General features: G+C 40.6%; 1 protein-coding gene across 2 annotated transcripts in view; it reads left to right on the top strand.

Annotated features, from left to right (window-relative positions):
* Window positions 1-24,447, top strand: part of LOC125229179 (phospholipid-transporting ATPase VA) — a 131,494-nt gene that overhangs the window by 96,376 nt on the left and 10,671 nt on the right. The window contains exons 2-10 of one of the 2 annotated variants that reach the window (XM_048133970.1): window positions 3,876-4,080; window positions 6,746-7,564; window positions 7,916-8,058; window positions 9,386-9,457; window positions 11,691-11,835; window positions 22,435-22,641; window positions 22,849-23,071; window positions 23,615-23,859; window positions 24,162-24,365. In XM_048133970.1, coding sequence (XP_047989927.1) covers window positions 3,876-4,080; window positions 6,746-7,564; window positions 7,916-8,058; window positions 9,386-9,457; window positions 11,691-11,835; window positions 22,435-22,641; window positions 22,849-23,071; window positions 23,615-23,859; window positions 24,162-24,365 — 2,263 coding nt within the window. The remainder of the gene's footprint in view (window positions 1-3,875; window positions 4,081-6,745; window positions 7,565-7,915; window positions 8,059-9,385; window positions 9,458-11,690; window positions 11,836-22,434; window positions 22,642-22,848; window positions 23,072-23,614; window positions 23,860-24,161; window positions 24,366-24,447) is intronic. The other variant, XM_048133972.1, reaches the window with a different exon arrangement.

Genomic DNA, 24,447 nt, shown 5'->3' with positions numbered 1-24,447 from the left:
GGTAACAATTAACCAAAAAAACTAAACTGTCCGACATAGATTATTTCATTGTTATTCAGATTCTCAAATTTCGTTCAGATTGATTATGTTTGAAGGTTAGTCTCTTTTCTTTGGTTTGAAGGAGGAAAGAGTCGAGAGCGGAACCTCGATTATAAAGATTTTTTTGAAATATCTTTTGACTGAGTTGTTCTTAATGGACTTCTGAATGGAATTTTTTTTTCGATTAATCTAGTTAATAACACTTGTATATTTAACTAAAATTCCTAAGTTGAAAGGGGGGCTCCTTTCCATTTTAGCATTTTCTCTACCGTATCCTCTCTTTATGCCTCATAACTTAAATGTCAGAAAATTTTGTGCTCAATTCGATTTACGTCATGCGCAGACAATCTATAGATTAACATGGCTAATGAATCTAATGATGTTTTTGCCTAATTAAGTTAAAATAAACTTTATAAATGTTTTTTGTGGTTTTCATGTCGTAATAAAATATGGTAGTATTTTTTTCGGACAGTAATAAATAATATAAAATAGATTAAAAATCGAAATCGAATCGAATTATTTGCTAAGAGTGGCACTGAAGCTTTAGTAGTTTCATGTGTTCTGCCTACCCCGTTATGGGATACAGGCGTGATTGTATGTATGTATGTATGTAAAAATCGAAATAAGATGTCATATATTAAAGAAAAAATGACGAGCACCACCAGTGGTGAAGGCCGGCGCCCAGCTATGTTCAGCAGCCATTGTTCAGGCGAAAAGAACGGCCTGACGTGATGGACTTTATCAGGCAGCCATCTCGCCAGCTGACTGTCCACTAACTCTGTAGTTAATTATAATTAGTCATTGATTTTTTTTATACACCGTGTTTCACTTAACACTAAAAACCTGAAAACAGTTTGTTCAGAATCGAGAGTAGAATCGATTGGGCTATATCTTGATGGGGGTAATATTTTTATTTAAATTTGTATTATTAGTTATTTTTTATGTGCCTATTCTATTGCACTCGTAATACAACATTGTGTATATCGCATTGCTAGAGGTTGTTTACCTTTTTCAGTATTTAGGGGTATTAATACTGGCTGGTTACTTGGGCGATTATTTTTTCCGCTACGAGTTTGAGGTTGTTTGTCAGTTTAATCTTAATGTTTATCAAAAGTCATAACAAATTGAACTCGTACCTAATTACAACCTTGTCATTTTGAATATTGGGTTTAAATTTGCTTACTGCGATTACCTGTCCAATTTGAAGTTTACTGTGACAAAGCTTTAAAGTGTTTTACAGTGACATCTTAGCTGTCTATTGGTAAACCTTATGTCGTTGCAGTAACGTACACAAATAAATAGTTTTATGGTTTATGATGGTAGTTAGCAATTATTTTATTGAATGTAGAGCTAAAAGTCAAGTAGAGCTGTACATAAATCTAAAAATTAAATTAAAAAAAGTAACCATCAGATTAAAAGATGAATACTCTAGATGAGTTTAAAAAAATAAAAATCAGTTGGGGTGTCTGAGGTTTTGAGTGATACCGGAAACACGTTGTATTTTAACTATGGAAGATACCTACCAACTAAATATTTTATGAACATAGATAAAGACTTGGACAATATATTAATTATAAAACGGAAGTATGTACATACTTATTTTATAATAAATTGTAATATTTTAAAACACGACCCTGACTCCTTTAATACATATCACATACAGCCACCAAGTTGTCAATATTCATATAATTCATATATTCAACATGACTATTATGTACATCGTTAATATCTCCAAGTTATCAATATGCACTAGAAATATCTAGTCACGATCACGATTGTGGGTATGTCCCCTGAGAAAAACTATTATTACAACACATTGTAATCTTCATGGCTGACTGTAGATAACTATGACTAAGCAATATGTATAATTGCACTGTTGTGACACCTTAACACTAAATGCTATCTTAACCGCATTCTTATCGATATAAATTATCCCTGGAATTCTCGGTCTTCGCAAATCAATCCTTGCGTATCTTGGGTATCTTGGATGCCTTGGGTATCTTCTGTGATTTATCTAAGGCTTTCGATTGCGTCTGTCATGAAACACTGATCAGGAAATTGCACTACTATGGAGTGAGAGGATCGGCACTGAATTTAGTCAAATCTTACTTACACGATAGAATACAAAGGGTCGACGTGAATGGACAGCGCTCACCGGGGTCACTAGTCTCTATGGGTGTACCGCAGGGATCAATATTGGGGCCTTTCCTGTTCCTTATCTACATTAATGACCTGCCATATCTTGTAAAGACCCACCATGATATAGTATTGTTTGCAGATGATACTTCCCTTATTTTCAAAGTCAAACGTCAGCAACAAACTTGTGAAAATGTAAACAATGCTATTTCCGAAGTAGTTAATTGGTTTAGTGTTAATAACTTATTGTTAAATGAGAAAAAGACTAAATGTATTAAGTTTGTAACGAGTAATGCTAAAAATGAACAAGCAAGTGTCGTTGTGAAGGATGAGGAATTGGAACTGGTAGATAGTACAGTTTTTCTTGGCATAACTTTAGATTCTAAACTTCAGTGGGGTCCCCATATTGCTACCCTCTCGAATAGACTGAGCTCTGCAGCATTTGCAGTGAGCAAGATCCGTCAGTTAACAGACGTGGAAACAGCTCGATTAGTTTATTTTAGTTACTTTCACAGCATTATGTCATATGGTATTTTACTATGGGGCAGTGCTTCAGAGATAAATACCATATTTGTTCTGCAGAAGAGGGCTATTCGAGCAATATACAAAATGAACCATAGAGACTCACTTAGAGATAAGTTTAAGGACATTAATATAATGACAGTGCATTGTCAATATATTTATGAGAATATTATGTATGTACATAAAAACATTTGTAAATTTAAGAAAAACTGTGATGTACATAATATAAACACTAGAAATAAGCATAAGCTTGCAGTGCCCTTCACTCGGCTCCATAAAATTAAAAAATCATTCATGGGTAATTGTGTAAGATTTTATAACAAACTTCCTAATGCCATCACTGAACTGTCTTTTAATCGATTTAAACATTATGTAAAGCGTATACTGATCTCTAAAGCCTACTATAGCACACAAGACTACATGAATGATGAAACACTGTGGGATACAAGTATTGCTGAAAACCATTAATTATATAGCTTATTAATGATGATATTGATAATTCAATGTATTTTTACACAATTTTTTTGACATTTAGAATTTATTCTAGAAGTTTTTATACTAGTATTTTTTTATACAATTTAGATTGATATCATTTTATTAAATCAATGTAGTTTTAAAACAATATTGTTTATTGCACCAATAAATTGCTCTGATATTTAGAATAAGATGAATATTGTACACTGTTGACAATTTAAAAGTGCTTATTGTAAGCCTATTTGAATAAAGAATATTTTGATTGATTGATTGATTGATTGATTGAATCCCAATATACGAGTATAGATACTACTGTTTCAAATTGGTTTGATGCATAAAATTCGAATCAATTTGAATGTAAAAGTACTTTAATAGTGTTAGTTTCCGTGTAGTAACAGCATCTACTCCATTAATGTCGTTTCCAATGAACACCCTGGCCTCAATGAACTAGGTATTTAATAAGGAAATAATACTCAAATACCTACTCTTCAACTCCAAGATTAACCACGCCAGGTATATATCCTTTACCTCTCTAATTGTAATACAAATAGCAAAGTGTGTATTAACAGAGATTAGAACAATGAATGCTAAATTATCATAGTAAGTAATAAGATTATCTAGTCATTTTTATGATCGCTATAATGTGACTGTTTTTCATTGTGATTGAGACCGAATGAAATAAACAAGCCATCTCTTTCCTGCAGGAACGTGGACCGGTACGTGCGAGTGAAATGGTGCGACGTGCGCGTGGGCGACCTGGTGCACCTGTCCAACAACGAGGCGGTGCCGGCGGACATGGTGCTGCTGCACACGTCCAACCCGCTGGGCATCTGCTACCTCGACACCTGCAACCTCGACGGCGAGACCAACCTCAAGCAGAGGATGTTACCGCCCGGGTTTTTAGAAATGGTAATCTTAATCTTCCATGTATATTTTAGGTCTCTTAGGTTAGGAGTTAGGAGCCTAGAAGTAGTGGGTTATATGAAGTCAATAACGGGTCGATTAACTGATGATGATGATGATGATGATGATGATGATGATGATGATGATATATACTAATTAACGCGATTAATTGAGGTATATTTCATTTCCAACTATAAATAAATATTGAAATCGTTGCTTTCATGCGAGTTAAATATCATATCATAAGTCAGAGTAGTGAGGAGTTAAGAATTTCACCACCCCCTTCCTTCCAGTGGGTGTCGTAGAAGTCGACTGTGGGATAAGTGTTAAATTGTGGCGTAGACGAGAGGCTGGCAACCTCTGTCACTGTAATGTCACAGTTTCGTTTTCTTTCAACCCCTTATTATTAAAACTTGAGTAGTTTCATGTGCTCTGCCTGCCCCTTTATGGGATGGGATTCGTTTTGAATATTCATTGAGCACACTTAATCTTAAGAATTAATGATTAATATAGGAAAGTGGCGAGTCGTCCGTCGTCCAAGTTCCCTATTTGACCTAAATACTATTCGGAAGTCTTGCAGAGGCAGAGCTCGTCGAATGGAATTCGCATCCGTTTCCGTACTGACGCTGGTCTTTTTAACTTGGCTAGATTCAAAGCTCGCACTAAAGTCTCGTACGCTGTGATCACAGAGATCATGTACGCGGATGACTTGTGCTTTATTGCGGAATCTCCTGGTGACCTGCAGGAACTTGTCACTGACTTTCACGAGTCCTGCAACAAGTTTGGACTGAAAATCAGTGTTAAGAAGACAGAAGTTATGTCACTAGACATCCGCGGTCGCGAGACACTGACTGTCCGGCTTGGGGAGGACGTGTTGAAACAGGTAGATAGGTTCCGTTACCTGGGGAGCACAGTTACTTCTACGTGTGACCTCGACACTGAAATAAACAACCGAATCGGTGCCGCTGCTGCAGCATTTGGTAAGCTGGATGCAAAGGTCTTCCGTTCACATGACTTAACGTTAGCGACAAAGATCTCCATATACATGGCGATTGTGCTTCCTAATATCTTGTATTCTTCTGAAACGTGGACCGTATATCGTCGCCACATCCGCGCATTAGACCGATTCCACCTTAAATGCCTTCGCAAAATCTTGAAGATCAGCTGGTCCGATCGTGTACGGAACACCGAAGTTTTGCGGAGAGCCAAAGTAGGTGGGATCGAAGTTTATATTATGCGACGACAACTTCGTTGGGGCGGCCACGTTTCAAGAATGGCTGAGGGTCGGGTGGCTAAGCGCATCTTTTACTCGGAGCTAGAGGAGGGCAAGCGAAAGCATGGCGGGCAACTCCTCAGGTATAAAGATGTGCTTAAACGCCACATGAAGAGCTGTGACATTGACCCGTTTCTCTGGGAGAAGCAAGCCGCCGACCGCCCTGTGTGGAGATCTTTTGTCGCTAAGAAAACAAATGACTTTGAGTCCCGTCGACTTTTAGAACTGGATATCCGACGGGATGAGCTGAAGGCCCGCCCACCTGCGGCCATAACATATAATTATATTAACGGTGTGCTGTCATGCTCGTCGTGTGCACGGGTTTTCGCAAATAAAATCGGCTACGTGAGCCACATGCGAGCACATCAACGTAATCAACAAAGGAGTTGAAGACAGTCACCATGGTCGGATACGGCCGGGAGAGATATATATTCGGAATTTTAATCACAAAAAAATGGAGGACGAATTTTGTCATCTAGCGACATCCGGTCAAGGCCGCACGTGGTTTTCATGCGTGTATTACATATAAATAATGTCCTATAAATTTGGAGGCGTCATTACTTTGATCATTAATAATTTCCTCCACTTGGTCTGCGTCCATAGCGGATACTTGTTACCTTCCAAACGGTGTCACCGTTCCAGCTCACCGGGCTTCCACGTTTAGCCTCGTTGTAAGCTGACATTCATGTCGCTTTCATTACGTGATTATGACTGTTTTTCTTGATTTTAACTGGCTCATTAGCCTAACTGCTCAAAATAAACAGCCGACATAGCTAGGTTAGACAAAGATATAAACATAATTTTCATCTTTCAATGCAGATGGCATTATATGCCCTCTGTGAAGTTCAAAAGAGATGAAGCGTGGGAACACTTTCTCCGATATTAGCAACACAAAGAAAAATCGGAAATGATGGCCGCCTGTGGGTTGCATCAACGTGAATTACGAACTATTAAAGTTCTATGCAATTAAAACGAGATTAACGACAGGTGTCATGCACGACACACACAGAATGAATGCGTACCTACTTAACTGTTTGGCACAACGTGATATTTCATCGTGAATTGTATGTTGATGTTGTATTTTTCGTCCGACTTACTAACCATAGACTCTATGACATATTAGGATAGGAATTCACGAAACCGAACATCTATCAAAGTCCTCAAATTACAGATTTATGACTTTGTTGGCATTCTAATTATTCATAGTGCCTATAAAATAAGTAGTACCGAATAAGTCGAACAACATAATACAGTAATAGGTAATGGTCTTCACGTCTTCGGGCTTTTATTCAAAAACACACAAATAAACATTAAAAAGATCATATAACTTGACAGCAGTAATGTGAAAACTAATAAAATATACCTACAATCTACATACATATTTTTTATTCGTTTCAGCATTTAACATTTCGTCCATCGAAGTTCAAAAGCACAGTAGAAGTGGAGCGGCCGTCAACCAAGATCAACCGGTTCACCGGAACCATCTCACACCCGAACAAGGAGCGCGTGCCGCTCAACTCCGACCACCTGCTGCTCCGCGAGTGCACGCTCAAGAACACCGACTTCGTGGAGGGCATCGTCGTGTACGCCGGCCACGAGACCAAGGCCATGCTCAACAACGGGGGCCCCCGCTACAAGTGCTCCAAGCTCGAAAAGAAAATGAACACCGACGTTATCTGGTGCATCTTGGTACTATTATTCCTTTGCTGTACGGGCGCCGTCGGCTGCAAGATCTTTCTCGACAACTACTACAGCCTCCCTAACTTTCCTTATTTCATCAACACTACAAACTCACCCGCCTACGAAGGACTGATAATATTTTGGACGTACATTATCGTCTTACAAGTTATGATACCAGTGTCGTTATACGTGACGATAGAGATGACGAAGCTGTTGCAAGTTTACCACATACACCAGGACGTGGAAATGTACGATCCGATGACGAACACTCGCATACAGTGTAGAGCGTTAAACATCACAGAGGAGTTGGGGCAAATCAACTATCTGTTCAGTGACAAGACGGGTACGCTGACGGAGAACAAGATGTTGTTTCGGCGGTGCGCGGTGGCGGGCGTGGACTACGACCACCCGCCGGGCCCGCCGGCCGAGCCGTCGCTCGAGCTGCCGCCCATCGTCACGCCCGTCACGCACATCTCGCCCAACCCCAGGATGCTGCAACATTTGCTCGACAATAATGGAAATGAACATACTCAAAAGGTGAAATTCATTTCATTTTTACTATGGAAATAATTATAGCAGTGACTAAATATGTCAAAATAACTTTTGGCACGAGTCAACTGTTCAAATTTCAGTCATTATCAGATTACCTTCTGTGAATTTGTTAAATAATACACAACGACTGTCGAATGTTTTAATAGGAGACAATCATATTGACAGCTATTTGCAGCCCTGAAGTTATCTTAGAGTTGACATAGACTAAAAGTCTACTTTTCGTTGTTTAAACTCCACTTGCCAAACTATATTCACTTGATGCGCAGTTTAATACAATTACTAATTCTGATTGGATCCATGGCATGAGGACGCTATAGACAAATTTGTATTTTTCAGGTGCGCGAGTTCATGCTGATCCTAGCGGTGTGCAACACGGTGGTGGTGTCGCAGCCTCACGTGGACGCCATGCACATGAGCGGCTCCAGCCCCGGAGACTCCGAGCCCGCGCGCCCCAACGGCGCCGCTCGCTCCTCTGACAAGTGAGTTGATGCAGGTCCTATAGCGAGATAGGGTAGGTCATAGCCGGACGTGGATACCATACACTTGAGCGGCTCCAGCCCAGTGACTTAGAGCTAGGAGCCCGCGCGCCTTGACTTGGCAGCGCCCCTCGCTCCTCCGACAAGTAAATTGATGCAACCCCCAATTGGCGAGAGAAGGAGGGCCGTATCCGAACGTGGAGGCCATGCGTGTGCGCGGTACTTTTCCCAGTGACCTGAAGCCGCACGCTTCATTTCACCTCCCGGTCTACTGACAAGATACCATCCCCATAAACATAGGGACTTGAGCCCATACGACCGTTCGCTGAGAGTCGGCAATCCCTCAGAACTACTTAGTTGTTAGCGTCAAATGCACAAAGATAATGAATAATACACATTAAACAACGCTTTTCCACACCCTCAATTCTCTAGCTGCCCCAAAATCCATGGTACCTCGTCTCAAGGGTCGTAAAAATAAAATACCCAGTCAAAATAAAACGAGTAAAACCGCATCGTTATTACAAAGCTCCAAGATTCGATTCGATGATTACCTAGCTCTATTTTACATTATTTAATAGTCCGATCAAATCAGGCCGGATCTTCAAGATCATCGGCTGTCTGTTGCGAGTGTGAGTAATAAATAGAGCGCTCGTGGATTACGAAGTGGCTGTGGCTCGCGTGAGTGAATTCATGATTGAAATTCTGATTGGAGCACGCTAGTCGGCGACGTAAGAAAACTAACTGTTACCTTTCCTATTCATGGAATACATTTTTGTTTTTCAAAACAGCACCGAATACGGGATTATACGGTTGTAAGAACAGTAATGTTCTGATATAAATATTCAAGTAATTGTTTTTCGTGAACCACTCATTGTTTTTTGTCCTGTGTTGTGCCAATAAGGCGTAATCCTCTTTATTCATCACTGACATGCAACGATTTTACTTTAAGTTTGATATTATTTTTAAGAGCTTTTACTTACCAATCACCTAACACAATTGCACCCTTACTTTTTGAATATTATTTACAAACATAAGCAGTTATGAGTTACTAATAATGGAAATATCTATCTATATATATCCATATATGGAAATAGATAAATGAAACGGAACTGCATTGTTCATAGTTTTTATAGTCACTTAACTATAATATTGTTTATTTCTAAGCTGCATGTATGCCATGTATCATGCTTAGTATCATATAGACACATATGATTTTAATCTCTTACTTTAAAGACAGATTATAAAATTTATATTGCACCTATGCACATGCACTTGGGCATTAATGTTAATGAATATAACTATTAAACAAACTATTACATGCTTGTCATAGATCGCAGCGAGGGCGTATGGTGTCCAAAAAGCTGGCAACATTGCCCCGCTGGGTGGCCATGCTCAGGGCCAGGTAAGCTGGCCCATTATAGAAAACAAAACACTGTAGTCATATAACATCACCAAATGCTTTCTGTGGTGTTTGGTCTAAAAGATTTATTTTAACCACATCAGTGTCAATATAGCTAGCGGGTAATACGCGCTTTGCCTACCGTTTAAAAACCCTACACACTCCTTTTTGAAGAATGTAGGCTTTCCCATTTCGCTCACTTGCGTCTACGTGCTGTAAGTATTTATATGGAACTAGCTTTTGCCCGTGGCTTCGCTCGCGTTAGAAAGTGACTAAAAGTAGCCTATGTCACTGTGCTCCATCCCTTCAACTATCTCCACTTAAAAAATCACGTCAATTCGTCGCTTTCCTATTTATAATATTAGTATGGATAATCGCTTGCTCGTTATTTGTTCACGATTACTATTGAAAAATTGAATTAGATACCTAACTTTCCATACGAGCTACAGGGACTAGGGAAGGGCCACAATTAGCAAAATAAACTGAGGACGGCTTGTAGAGGAAAACTTGCCGCCCTTGCCGGTATCTCAATAATTGGCATAAGCATTGTTTAGTGTCATTCCTACTTCAAGACATTATTTTTCAGTTCCTAAATTGATAGTTACATTATGCTAAATTGCCTTAAAAATGTTTAATTGCTTACACTGCTCATACGGTCCATGTACCTAGTATGTACCTACCTCAATGTTTATACCAAAGTATGCTTCTTTCTGTCGTATTGAAGTGCCCCGAAATTATCAACCTGTCAATTAGAAACCTGTATTTTTTAATATCAAGAAATAAAAATAGTATTATCCGGAGCTGAAATTAATTGTTTGTTTTTGGTACATATCATATACCAAATGTCCTTAGTTTTCCTCAATTAAGAATATTAATTAAGGTTAAAGCAACTAGTTATTTTATTGGAATTTTTAGTTATACAATGGCATTGGGTATGTATAACAAGTACATAAGATTACCCGTCCACCAAATCCGGTATTTGATACAGGAAGGCCACAAATAGTGTTTTCCCATACATACCCATAGCACAACACGTCCTGTTACTCGCTTTCTACATTGTGCTCCAATATTTTGTAACAATCTTGAGCCGACCACTGGCCAATTGATTAGCCATATATTTTTATACCTAACTATACTGTGATGCGATGAATATATTTGACCTTATTCGTCGACATTTTCGTTAGGAAATGGCAATATCCTTTGGGGTATTGTGGGTGATCAGTGATCACATGTAAAATTTCGCAGTCCTATATAGGTAAGTCAAATCAAAAACTAACGCGCCTGATAATTTGAATCTCAATTGCCGACTATAGGTACTTATTTTAAGTAACATCACATCACAACACAACACGTTGATAGTAAAAAAATGTATGAGTTGTCTGACGGCAAATGTTTTGCCGTAAGGGTTCTCGGCATCATGCTTGCAACTTTTTGCTGTAAGGGTTGTCGGCCTCATGCTTGCAACTTCACATAGATGTTGCTTTACTCGACATTAGACGTTTCGTGTTTCTAATTGATTCGTTTTATTTTGTGATTCAAACAATATATTTAGCCATTAAAAATACGTGCTTACGTTTTATTCTGTTCAGTTGTTGTACAGAAAAAAAAAAACACAGTAGGATTCAGGAGACGTGAGCAGGATTATTTAATGAATCTTTAAATGTTTCTTAATAATCGTATTTATTATATCTACTAGTATTGTGATCGTTCACAACCTTTCAGAGTTGTTTCTAAAATTAGAATTCTTATGTGTCATCATCATCATCCTCCTTGCATTATCCCGGCATTTGCCACGGTTCATGGGAGCCTGGGGTCCGCTGAGAATAATTTATATTTTAACCTTAATTATAGGTACATAATCTTCATTAATGTTGTGACCATGATTGTTGATAATTAAATTTATCCTTAGCAAAAAAAAGTTAGAATCAGGAAAAATGTCAATGATTTTCTTTTACTTAAATAACGATGATAAAATACCCATAAACACATTCACTGAGTGTTTCATAGGCTTTTTAGTATGTATAGGTTTACGCTTTATTGTGAAGTCCATCTCCGTTTATGTCTTGTTGTCTATGTGTAACGTTATTTATGAAAGGGGACCGTCCGGCACTTTAGACGATATTAAATACACTGTTTGGCGTCGCATTTTTATTGTTTTGTCGACATTAAGGGTCCCTTTTTATTATAATTGGTAATTGAAATGATTATAATTACATTAAGTATTTACGTGTCACAGATACGCGCGGCTCACCGAATCTCGTTCGACCACGCCGTCGCCGCCGCCGTCCACGACATCGCCGCTGCGCTTGAAGCTGGCGCGCCTGCCCTTCGTGCGCGGAGATGACAGCGCCAGCGAGCCTAGCACCAACGCGGACCAACAGGTGCTTGTATTACTATAACTGTTTGACAAGTGACACGAACATGGTATTGGTACGCGCGGTTAACGGAGTCGCTTCAAGCTGGCGCGAGTGGTGCGCCTGCCCTTCGTGCGCGGAGATGACAGCGCCAGCGAGCCTAGCATCAACGCCGACCAACAGGTGCTTGTGTTACTCTATCTGTTTAGACAAGTTGCACGAACATGGTATAGGTAGGTACACGCGGCTCACGGAGTCGCTTCAAGCTGGTGCGAGTGGCCCGCGTGCCCTTCGTGCGCAGCCCAGCACCAACGCCGACCAACAGGTTCTTAAATATATCAAATTATGTCGGTCACTCGATAAGTTTTACAAAACACAAATATATAATAAATATGTATTATATGCAAACACCGGTTTCGCGGGGGCAAAAATGTACCAGTGCTAGTGATTCATTAAATATCGACTTAGTTTATCGACATCCATAAAAATAAATTTTTAACCATCATTATCATAACTAAACTAATGGCTAAGTTTGAATACGTTTAACTATGTGCAAACCTCTTTCATTTATACTTATCGCAACTATAAACAACCGATATCTGACATTGACTGTGTCGAGTCACTTTTGACAACCATTGAATCGTTGAATAATTCATCTAGTACCTACAACAATATTATTTTGCATTCCGATCAATTAAATCTACCTTTTTGTTTGTTAAGGCGGCTAAAAATGCCACGCAAGAAAAAAGATCATTCATCTTCCTGGAAACCTGACCATTCAGATATAGATGATAAAGGTACGACTTACTTTTGCAAGAAATGTAAAATTCATATGTCACGAAAATGTGGAAAAAAATTTGATTGTATATTATGAAAATTATATTAAATATTAAAGAAAGTTAATTCCTCAAAAAGTTTATTTTTGTGTACGCAGTTTTCTTCTTTATTCAAATTCTTGAAATTACACAACGGTTGTGCGACATTTTTATCGATATCAAATAATAAAATTAGTTTAATGTGTCCTCGCACTATTAAACGTCAGTACAGATTTGCCCCCGCGAAACCGGTGTATGAATTTATATGTAGGTGTTGAACTAATAGTTGCATGCACGTGCAACAGATTCGCGCCGCTGACAAAATCGAATGTCTTATGACGTGTTCAACTCTGCCACAGTATAAGGATAAATCAGTAGTTAATCTCCGGCAGCGGCGACGCGGTCGTTACTACTGCGCAAGGTCACGCAGGGTTGTACCTGTGCTACTGTCCTACTCGTAGTAACTGTGTATGGCGCTATGCTAGTACCAACGCTCTTTCTACCTTTTTATCATAACACAAAAGTAATTTTCTAATAAAGATTCAAGTACGTGTTTGTTTCTTAAATACTGACGAAATCGTATTTACATAAAATGTTTGAATAGATGTTTGCACAATATTTAAGTAGGTACCAAACTTTCGAGCTAGATAGATCGCAGCATCTACCTAAATGTCGTTACAGATAAATCCTTATTGATTTAAATGTGTCATTCTAGCTTTAAATCTCACTTTTACGCCATTTACGTAAGCAATAAAATGTACCTAACACTGCAAAAATATAACAACCACTTACTTTTCTGGGTGTCTAGGAATTCTAAAGAACATTCTGACATTTCCGCATTTTGAGAACTGTTCTCCATACACCCATAAGCACTACAGTAACGAAAATATGTCTTCGGTGCTGACGTCATTTTCTCCCGAACTCAACACGTCAACACAGCGCGCGAACGCGGCCCCGACTGTCCAGCCCAATACTTACCAGTTTCGCATGTATTCGGTGCATATGGAGAGTAGTTTTCGACACACCGCGCGGAGTGAAGTTTGTTAGAAGAGTTATTACTGTTTATACTGTGACTCTGCTATGGGCTGACCTAGACTGAAACGAGAGCATGATTTGATTTGGTTATTTAAATATGGACAGTACATGTGCCTCCCTCTTGAAATAGCAATTCTCCTGGGTCAATTACCTAACATTATGGGCATTGACGGTGTAAGGAGGTTGGTTGATGGAAACAACTTGTCTCTTTGAAGTATGATTTAATACTGGAATATGAGCCTTAACCTACGGAATATATAGAGAGTTACATGAATCATAATATAAGCATCTATACACTACATCTCCCACGGAGGAAAAGAGAAAAAAAAAATGTACAAGTATTTTTTTTTTCGAACTTATCAGTAATTAATTCAACAATCATGTATATATTTTTAATCTATAACTAAGTGCATAGGAATGCATATGTTTAGTTAGAGTTGTATGTTTACAATAATGCAGACATCATAGCTCTGATTACTGATATCTAATTACTAATACATTTACGAGTATGTTCTGTATGAACCACAGTAAACAAATTAACAGACAGTAAGTAAGTACATATTATAATATATTAACAATGTATCATGGGTTTCATGGTTTAAAAAGTTTCGTCCTGTTTTTGTGAATTACATAAATTTTACCATTTTTCATTATTTTTACATTGGGTGAGATATCTTTTAATACAACATATGGTCCTGAATATAAGCTTTGGAGTTTATTACCAGTTTCATTTTTTATTAAAATTTGATCGTTAGGTTTATAAATGATTGGGTTTATATAGGAGTCGTACCTGAGTTTACGTTGTAATTTACTTGATAGTAAATTGTCACGTGCCTCCTGCTGTGTAACTTGTAATCGATACTTTAATTCTTTCGGATAATCGTCGTAGTTATACAATGGGTCTATGGATGTAACTAAGTTAGATGGTAAATTACACTTTTTACCGTAGACCAATTCGAAAGGGGTGAACTTTGTTTCTTTGTTTGTACTGATGTGTTGTAAGCGAAACTCCAAAATGGAAGCCATTCGCTCCAAGCTTCGGGGTGATTATCGGTCTGTATGCGTAAAAACGCACCTAAGTGTTTGTGGGAATTTTCTAAAGATCCAATTGATTGGTGATGATAAGCTGTAGAGTTAATTTTATTAATCTTTAATATTTTACATACCTCTTTCATCGTTGCGGAAATAAATTCGGTGCCTCTGTCGGTTGCTATGGTGTTCGGTATGCCATGTTGAAGAATGAAATTGTTTACAAAACATTTGGCAACTGCTGTGGAAGTTTTAGAGACAAGGGGATACGCACAAACATATTTAGATAATTCGCATTGTATCGTAAGAATATATGAATTATTATAACTATCCTTATCTAGAGGGCCCACTATATCTAGATCTATATTTTTTTCAAACGCGGTATGCGCTGTTGTAGTCACTACCATAGGTTCTTTTATGTGAACCGTATATTTTTGGCGCTGGCATTTTTCACACTTACTTATGAACTGCTTTATATCGCTTTGAAGTCCAGGCCAGTAATAGTACTTTTTGATGTTATTATACATTCTCCTAGCACCCGCGTGGCCACTCGTGGGTAAAAGGTGAAAATCATTGAGTATGACTCTTTTATCGTCCTTGTCGTTTATTCGTTTCACTTTATTCAATATAGTTAGTCGTGGTCCGGACTAGTTTACCATATTTTTTATTTCACTTACTAACTTTTTGACAAATATGTCATTGTTTTCATTTTTAATAAAATAAATCTCATCTACATTAATTTCCTTACAAAAGTCACAAAGTTCTCTTACAAAAGCGGCTCGCGTCAGTTGTGATGGAGATACTTGTTTTATATAAATAGTCTTGTTTTCTTTACTGTAACTTAATGTTTTACTCTCGCGATTTATTAGTTTCTTTCTTTTTAACTTGTCTATACTTTTTATATCTAAAAATCTCAATTCAACGGAATCTTTCGGTTTGTTATGTGTTTTAACTATAAAACTCCCGTGAGACTCATACATATTTAAAAATATTTTAAGCGGGTTACTCACGTATTAAGTCGATATAGCGTTCGACATGTTTCGGCTCAATTTCGAGAGCCTTTCTCAAGAGTAGCGACACCCCGCCTTTACATGTCGAGAGCGCGACGCATACTGCGGGCGCTTGCTCGGTGCGCGCGGCTGCTGAGGACAGGCGCAGGGGGGGTCGGCGGCGCGGGCGACGTCACCGTGGCGAGATCGGAGCTACCCACTATATTACTTTTGTCAAAAGCAGGATTGCACACAACACTTATTACGTCACTTGTTAAGGGTGCGTTTACACTGGGGACCGACGTAGTGCCTAGAACTGTTTTCCAACTCGGTGGCACCGACCAACCATTGTCACGATTGAAATTAGGATGACGACTAATTTCTATAGCTTCCCGTATTTTCCGCTGAACGAAGAACTTTTCTCGCGCCAGTACGGTTACCCTATCAAATCTTACATAGTGCGTCGTGTCCGAATCCAATACGTGTTCTGTCACCGCAGAGCTGTGGAAGGGAGTGACGGATAAGATCGGACACTTGTTACGCCGAAGATATAGCATCAAGACGATTTTCCGTCCTCACACGCAGCTCAGGAAATGGATGCGTTCGCCAAAAGACAAGGAGCCCTTAAATGTTCCCGGGGTGTACAGGATCCCGTGTTCCTGTGGGAAGTCATACATTGGAGAGACCGGCCGGAACACCTCGACAAGGCTTTCTGAACACATACGTAGTATGAAGGGCCGGGACACCCACAGCTCTGCGGTGACAGAACACGTATTGGATTCGGACACGACGCACTATGTAAGATTTGATAGGGTAACCGTACTGGCGCGAGAAAAGTTCTTCGTTCAGCGGAAAATACGGGAAGCTATAGAAATTAGTCGTCATCCTAATTTCAATCGTGACAGTGGTTGGTCGGTGCCACCGAGTTGGAAAACAGTTCTAGGCACTACGTCGGTCCCCAGTGTAAACGCACCCTTAACAAGTGACGTAATAAGTGTTGTGTGCAATCCTGCTTTTGACAAAAGTAACATAGTGGGTAGCTCCGATCTCGCCACGGTGACGTCGCCCGCGCCGCCGACCCCCCCTGCGCCTGTCCTCAGCAGCCGCGCGCACCGAGCAAGCGCCCGCAGTATGCGTCGCGCTCTCGACATGTAAAGGCGGGGTGTCGCTACTCTTGAGAAAGGCTCTCGAAATTGAGCCGAAACATGTCGAACGCTATATCGACTTAATACGTGAGTAACCCGCTTAAAATATTTTTAAATTTGTTATGTGTTGCTACAACTCTTGGTTGATCAGACCTGTCGTCAGTAGAAACCATATCAACCGGAGATACCGCATCCATCCTCCTTCTCTGAGCTCTAGTTATCACGTTGATTACCTGTTCATTCATCTCTTTCAACTCTTCTGACGTAATACGTATCCTGGACAACGCGTCTGCAGCCACATTGTCCTTCCCTTTCACATATTCAACCACGTAATCGTACTCCTCCAATGCTAGTCTGAACTTCAATAACCTACTAGAGGGATCCTTCATATTAAATAAGTACACAAGAGGTTTATGATCCGTACAAATTTTAAATTTACGACCATACAAATACGGTCTAAAATGCTTAACTGCCCAAACCACAGCGAGTAATTCCTTCTCCACTGTGGGGTATTGTATTTCCGCTTTATTTAAACTTCTACTGGCGTAAGCTACCGGTAATCCATTTGAATTTGATAAAATTGCACCTATTGAAAATTTGGAAGCATCTGTTTGTACGTGAAATTCATTTTTCTCCGAAAAATCAGGATAATGTAAAACTGGAGGTGACGTCATGCAATCTTTAAGACTATCGAATGCTTTTTGACAATTATTATCCCATTGAAACTTAACATTTTTGCGACATAACAAGTTTAAGTAATAAGCTTTTTCAGCAAAATTGGGGATGAATTTTCGGTAATAATTTGCGAAAGCCACGAATCGTTTCACCTCGTCTTTGCTTTTTGGAACTGGATAATTTTTCATAATTTCTATTTTAGATGGATCTGGCAACACTCCGTCACCTGATACGACATGTCCTAAATATAGTAAATCTTTACGCAAAAAGTCGCATTTTTCCGGATTTAATTTTAAATTTACGCTTCTAAGTCTTTCAAAAACATCCTGTAAATTTTTGTTGTGTTCATTTAAATTACGGCCAAAAATTATGAGATCATCTAAGTAAACAAAGCATTTTTGATAAGTTAATCCAGCCATGGCCATTGTCATCATCCGAGATAATGAATTTGGACTGGTTTTACAACCTTGGGGCATTCTGGTCATTTGCCACCTACCTCCACCGAAAGCTGTATATTTTCTACTGTCTGGTTCTAATTCAACGTTGTAATATCCCTGATTTATATCCCCGTCATGAGAAGAGTGGTCAAAACGCCAAGAGGTATTTCCTGGCATACAAAGGTACTGGAAGATCTTGATTACGCCGATGACATCGTGCTGATTTCGCCATCTTTAGCCCACCTAAAAGCGAAACTTGAGAGTCTTCAAGAGGAAGCTGAAGCCGTGGGCCTGCGAATCAACCGACGGAAGACTGTCAATATGCGAGTACAATCAGCTTGTAAGGAACCTTTGTTGCTCAAAAACGACCGCCTTGAATCAGTCTCCAAGTTTGTGTACCTCGGCAGTACACTGTCGTGTCAGGGAGGTGCAGACGATGACGTCGAGAGCAGAATTAAGAAGGCAAAAGCTGCATTTGCTCAACTCAAGCCTGTTTGGGATTCAAACGTGCTTACTCGCCGCGTGAAAATCTCCCTCTTCGAATCTATTGTCAAGACCGTGCTTCTCTTCGGCTGTGAGACATGGAGAGTGACAAAGGGGCTGACGCACAAACTTCAAGTGTTTGTCAATAAGTCCCTCCGGTCGATCCTCCGTATCTTCTGGCCGAAAACTATAAGGAATGAGAATCTGTGGAGTATGTGCCGACAACCTCCGATCGCCCAGGAAGTGGCTCAGCGGAAATGGAGATGGATCGGTCATACCCTTCGAAGAGGAGCTACCAACAGCGCCAGTATCGCGTTTGAGTGGCGGCCTCAAGGAGGAAAGAGGGCCCGCAAACGCCCCGTACACACCTGGAGGCGGAGCGTTGAGAACGAGCTGAGGGAATATGGACTGAGCTGGAACGAGGCCAAGGCGGTGGCTCAAGATAGAAAGGCGTGGAAGGATCTTGTGGAGGCCCTATGCACCTATGGGGTGCCTTAGGACATACAACAACAACAATATCCCTGATTTAAGTCCAAATGAGTGAAATAAATACTACCGGATAACGAATCTAATATCTCTGTGATGTTGGGAAGGGGAAATTTATCGTCTGTTATACAATTATTAAGTTTACGGTAATCTACTACTAATCGCCATTTTTTGTTTCCATTGTTATCCGATTTTTAGGAACTAATAATATTGGGCTTGACCACTCGCTTCTGCACGGCTCTATAATACCCTGTTCTAACATGTTATCTAATTGTTTTTGTATTTCTCCTTGTTGCGAGTGCGGTAGCCTATATGGTTTGATATACACAGGTTGTACATCCTTTTTCAAAGTAATTTTATGTTTGTATATATTGGTCGTAGTTAGCTTGTCCCCTGGTAAATAAAAAATATCACAGTATTTGGCACACAATTTTTCAATAGAAATTTGTTCCTCTTTATTTAAGTGACTAATTTTCAAATGAGAAAACATATTTTTAACCCGTTCTGCATTTTTGTGCGTTTCGCCAAACATACACACATCGTAGTCACTTGCCCTGTGAATAGTTGGATTTAAATGGTTAATAGTCAAATCATTATCAGTAGTATTAAGCAAACGAATAGGTATCTTGCCATTGTTAGGTTTCACTAACGCACTAGCCATAAACAATCCGGGTTGAATCTCGTTCGCACACACCACACATTCCTCTGCCATATTCGTCCGTATATAACGTATAGTTTCCGACCTAGCCGGTACCATCAAACGGTTGTCATCCTCTATAAATAGCGGTAGTATTATTTTATAATCTAAGCGGTTCCTTAAAGTCAAAGTGTAATTATAGTAGTCTATAGTAGACGTGTACTTTCTAAAAAAGTCATGTCCTAAGATACCGCCAGCCGTACATGGCAAGGAATTAAAAACATAACACTTTTGATTAAGGCTATGCTCTCCATAATTAAGGTTTAAGTAAACATATCCGATAGGTTGGACTTTGCCACCTAGTCCGCTGACTACTACATTATCGTTATGGATTGGAATATTCTGGTTACGTATATACTTATATTTTATAGCGCATATAGTAGAGCCCGTGTCTATTAAAAATTGCGTAGAGATATCGTTATTGTTACCTATAGATAATTCTACATAACTATGTTTCTAATTACTATTTATTAAAATGTATTCTTTAGTCACGAAAAAATGTATTCTCGCTATTAGTCCGTCATGCCATGTACTTGCTGTTGGTTAGGTATCCCATTGTTTCTAATATTTTTGTTATAATAAAATTGGGACCTACCTCTGTTCTGGTGGTAGGGCCTCGTTGGTCCTCTAGTAGCCGCAGGGTGGAAGCCTCGTCCCGTGCCTCGCTGTCGACTACTGGTCCCGTACATGCCCGATGGTTGGCCGCGGGTCGATGCAGAGTGTGACCTACCACGGTGTCCTCTAGCGTGTGAGGATAATGGGCCTCTGAAATACCTTGGATTATAATTATGGTGACGGGCAATGGTCAACAGTTCTTCACCTGACGTACTCGCGCTTGGAGTGGAGCGATCGTAATCAATAGCAGCTTGAACTGCATCTTTTAGTGTAGTAAAATTTCTGGCAGCGATGATAGTACTAAGCCTGCGATTGCGCAGCCCATCCGCAAAGCTCTGAATGGCCTGACGTTCATTTAAGGGTCGTAGCACCTTATAGTTATCGACATTGTCGCCTGCCTGACACAAAGTAAGATCGACAAACATTTCCGCTAATTGTTTACCATAATCATCAATAGAAAGTTCATTTTGTTTCAAATTCAAAAGTTGTTTTTGCAAACTTGGCATAGATTTTTTCGGTAAAAGTTCATTTTTCATGTCCGAGAGTAACGCTTCAACACTACTATACTGTGGTAGCAACTTAAGTTTAGCTGAAGGCGATAGTCTACTTTTCAAGACGAAGGTTACCAATTTTGTTTTCGACTCACTATCCAAAAGCGATTGATAATATTCAATACCGTCAATTAAATTTTGTATCTCATTAATATCATCTTTCATAACTGGTAATAGACTTTAAGCCGTTTTTAAGTTAAACTTCTCCATTTCGATTGAATTATTGGACCCGTTATTTTCGTTACACAATTCTATAATCTCCGCATACAATTTGTCAAATTGACTACACAATTCTTTTATAGTTATAAGATCATCTTGCGTTATGCTATCTTTTATTTCTTCTAAGCTATCCAAAAAACTAGTATAATCAGAAAGTACAGTTTGTGCCTCGATTAATTTATTTTTAACAACTGGTCCTTCCCTTCTCTTAGGACCGATTTTTAACCGACTTCAAAAAAGGAGGAGGTTCTCAATTCGACTGAATGTTTTTTTTTTTTTGGTATGTATGTTACTCGATATCTCCGAGGATCGTGGACCGATTTTCAAAATTTTTTTTTGATCGAACGGGTATAACCCCGAGATGGTCCCATTGGCACCAAGTCGGGGTCTGATGATGGGATCTTGGAGAAATCGAGGGAACTCTTCAAATGTTATAGGCACATGTAATGTTCTTAGTGTATTTTTCAAAGGTACACCAGTATTTACGCCTGATGGTAATAATTTTATGTGGCTGAGCTGATGATGGAAGGTCAACTCCTCAACGGTTAGGAGTTAAAGGATAATTCTTTCACTACTGTACATATATTCGGACTGATACATATAATATCACTAGGAACCACTAAAAATCAACAAATAAATTAACTTTTTAACAAAAAATAAAACCGCCTTCAAAAACAGCGTGTTACAAAACACGGAGAAACTAAAAAGCCAAAAATAATAAACCTTCGAATTCAGATTTCTTATCGGATTGCAATAATCTAAACATCCAAATTATAAACAAATCAATTATTTTTGGAGTCGGGGCCAGCCTGCGTATGGTTGGGTGGGGCAAACAGGAAATAGCAAGGCGACGAACAGGTCTGGTACCGACTACAAAAATAATTGATTTGTTTATAATTTGGATGTTTAGATTATTGCAATCCGATAAGAAATCTGAATTCGAAGGTTTATTATTTTTGGCGTTTTAGTTTCTCCGTGTTTTGTAACATGCTTTTTTTGAAGGCGGTTTTGTAATCAAATATTTTCTTATAGCAGTTAATTGTTCAATTAAAGCCTCTTCTGCCATACTAAAACATTATTAAAATTAGAATATCATTCGCCTTAACAATACCTAAACAACACTAATTATAAATCAATTAAGTCTCATGTTACTCACAGTCCGGTGCGGTATGTACATACGAGTACATTCGGTACAGACGATCATATCGCGCACAACACAACACTTTTCACTGCACTATATTCTGGCTGTATTGTTTTATGAAAATAATGTTTGTTTCTAAATGTTCAAATCTGAATTAAACTTCGTTTTCTGATTTGGGCGCTCGGCGAAAAATTGACCTTCTCAATGCGTGTCCACGTATCTCCTCGCGGATCCACCGTTTGTGGCATTTCCGGTACATGTAGTATGCAGCACCCAATAAAATAATTGAAGTTTTTTTTACCGTCCCAGACGGTGCGTTTCGAAGCGGAGAGTCCGGACGAGCTGGCGCTGGCGGAGGCGGCGCTGGCGTACGGCTACGAGCTGCGCGCGCGCGCGCCGCACGAGGTGGAGGTGGGCGTGCGCGGCGAGCTGGCGCGCCTGCGCGTGCTGCGCGTGCAGCAGTTCGACGCCACGCGCAAGTGCATGAGCGTCGCGCTGCGCGACCCCCAGGGACAGGTCAGTCACCTAACCTAACCTAACCTAACTATGTTATAAATGTGAATGAAACAAATATCTCATAGGTATGCTTTATTCTTGCTAGTCTAGCCGATTTCGATGACAGCTTTTTGTCAAGGCTCGTTGGTACAACTGGCCCTTACACTGAAATATGATATCTCCTATTCATCATCACAAAGTCTGATGTCATCAAACCAAATCCTCCAGGTGGTGTTGTACGTGAAAGGAGCGGACAGCACGGTGCTGAGCGCGCTAACACCGGCGCGCGCCGGCTCGCCCGAGGCGGCCGCTCTGGAGCGCACGCGCGCACTTCTCTCCGATTACTCCCGCGCAGGGCTCCGCACGCTCGTCATGGCCAAGCGCGTTATGAACGTCGCGCAGTGGGAGGAGTGGCTCGCCTCGCACACACGCGCCTCAGAAATTGGGGAAGGTGAGTTTAGTTTAGGCGGCCGTGTTTGACCACATATGCGCGTTGCTCTACGTCTACTCCCGCGCAGGGCTCCGCATGCTCGTCATGGTCAAGTGCGTTATGAACTCTGCGCAGTGGGAGAAGTGGCTTGCCTTGCACACCCGCGCCTCAGAAATTGGGGAAGAAGAATTTATTTTAGTCGCCCGTGTTTGACCACATGCGCTAGTATGTTTGAGACTACTCCCGCGCAGGGCTCCGCATGCTCGTCATAGCCAAGCGCGTCATGAACGTTGCGCAGTGGGAGGAGTGGCTCGCCTCGCACAACCGTGCCACGGCGATTGGTGAAGGTATGTTTGAGAATACTCCCGCGCAGGGTTCCGCATCCTCGTCATAGCCAAGCGCGTTATGAATTCCGCGCAGTGGGAGCAGCGGCTCGCCTCGCACAATCGCGCTCCATAGATTGGATAAGATATGTTTGTCTCAGGTGGCCGCGCTACTCTCGCGTATATTTATTGTCTGATCCGTTTTATATGTATATTTATTTATATCTCCGTTCATTTTCAGGTCGCGATAAGCGCATTCGCGAATCGCTAACCCGCCTCGAAAGCGCCCTAACCCTGGTCGGAGCCACTGGCGTTGAAGACCGCTTGCAAGAGGACGTGCCCCGCACCGTGCGGGCCTTGTTGGACGCGGGAATCGTGGTGTGGGTGCTCACGGGCGACAAGCCCGAGACCGCCATCAACATCGCCTACTCGGCGGCGCTCTTCTCGCAGAGAGACAGGCTGCTACATCTCATGTCGAGGGATAAGGTAAGCCGGATCATAGGAAATCACTTTTCATATACAGCCTTTTACTTAATGTATGTGCTCATAAGTGGCGCAGTCGGTAGGTGACAAGGAGTGACTACGAGTGGGTAGACTTGACAAGACGAAAAGAACTCGATACCCAGACAGTATTTCTACTTTTCTCTTACTGTTACATAATGCCATAAAGCATTAAATCGGCTTTCGATACGGGTCGATCGATTATAGTCACTCGGTTGTTTATCGCCTCGTGTAGGTCGGTAATAGCTGCGGTACAGAAGAGTTTGAAAACGTTCCTCGTTTGACAGGAGCAAGCCGAGTCCACGATCAAGGCGTACCTGAGCGCCCCGCTGGGCCCCGGCGGGCGCGCGCTGGTGGTGGACGGGCGCACGCTGACCTACATCCTGGACCGGCGCTCGGGGCTCGTGGCGCCGTTCCTGTCGCTCGCGCGGCGCTGCTCCGCCGTGCTGTGCTGCCGCGCCACGCCGCTGCAGAAGGCGTACATCGTGAAGGTAGGGTTAATGTATAAACGAAAAAAAAAGGGCTTTAAGACCCAACTACACGGGAACCATCACCGCTAGCACCACCGGTAGA

Source organism: Leguminivora glycinivorella, chromosome 8 (assembly GCF_023078275.1).
Source record: "Leguminivora glycinivorella isolate SPB_JAAS2020 chromosome 8, LegGlyc_1.1, whole genome shotgun sequence".
Classification (NCBI taxonomy): Eukaryota; Metazoa; Arthropoda; class Insecta; order Lepidoptera; family Tortricidae; genus Leguminivora; species Leguminivora glycinivorella.
The sequence above is the reverse complement of the archived record's forward strand: the minus strand, read 5'-3'. Positions and strand labels throughout refer to the sequence as shown.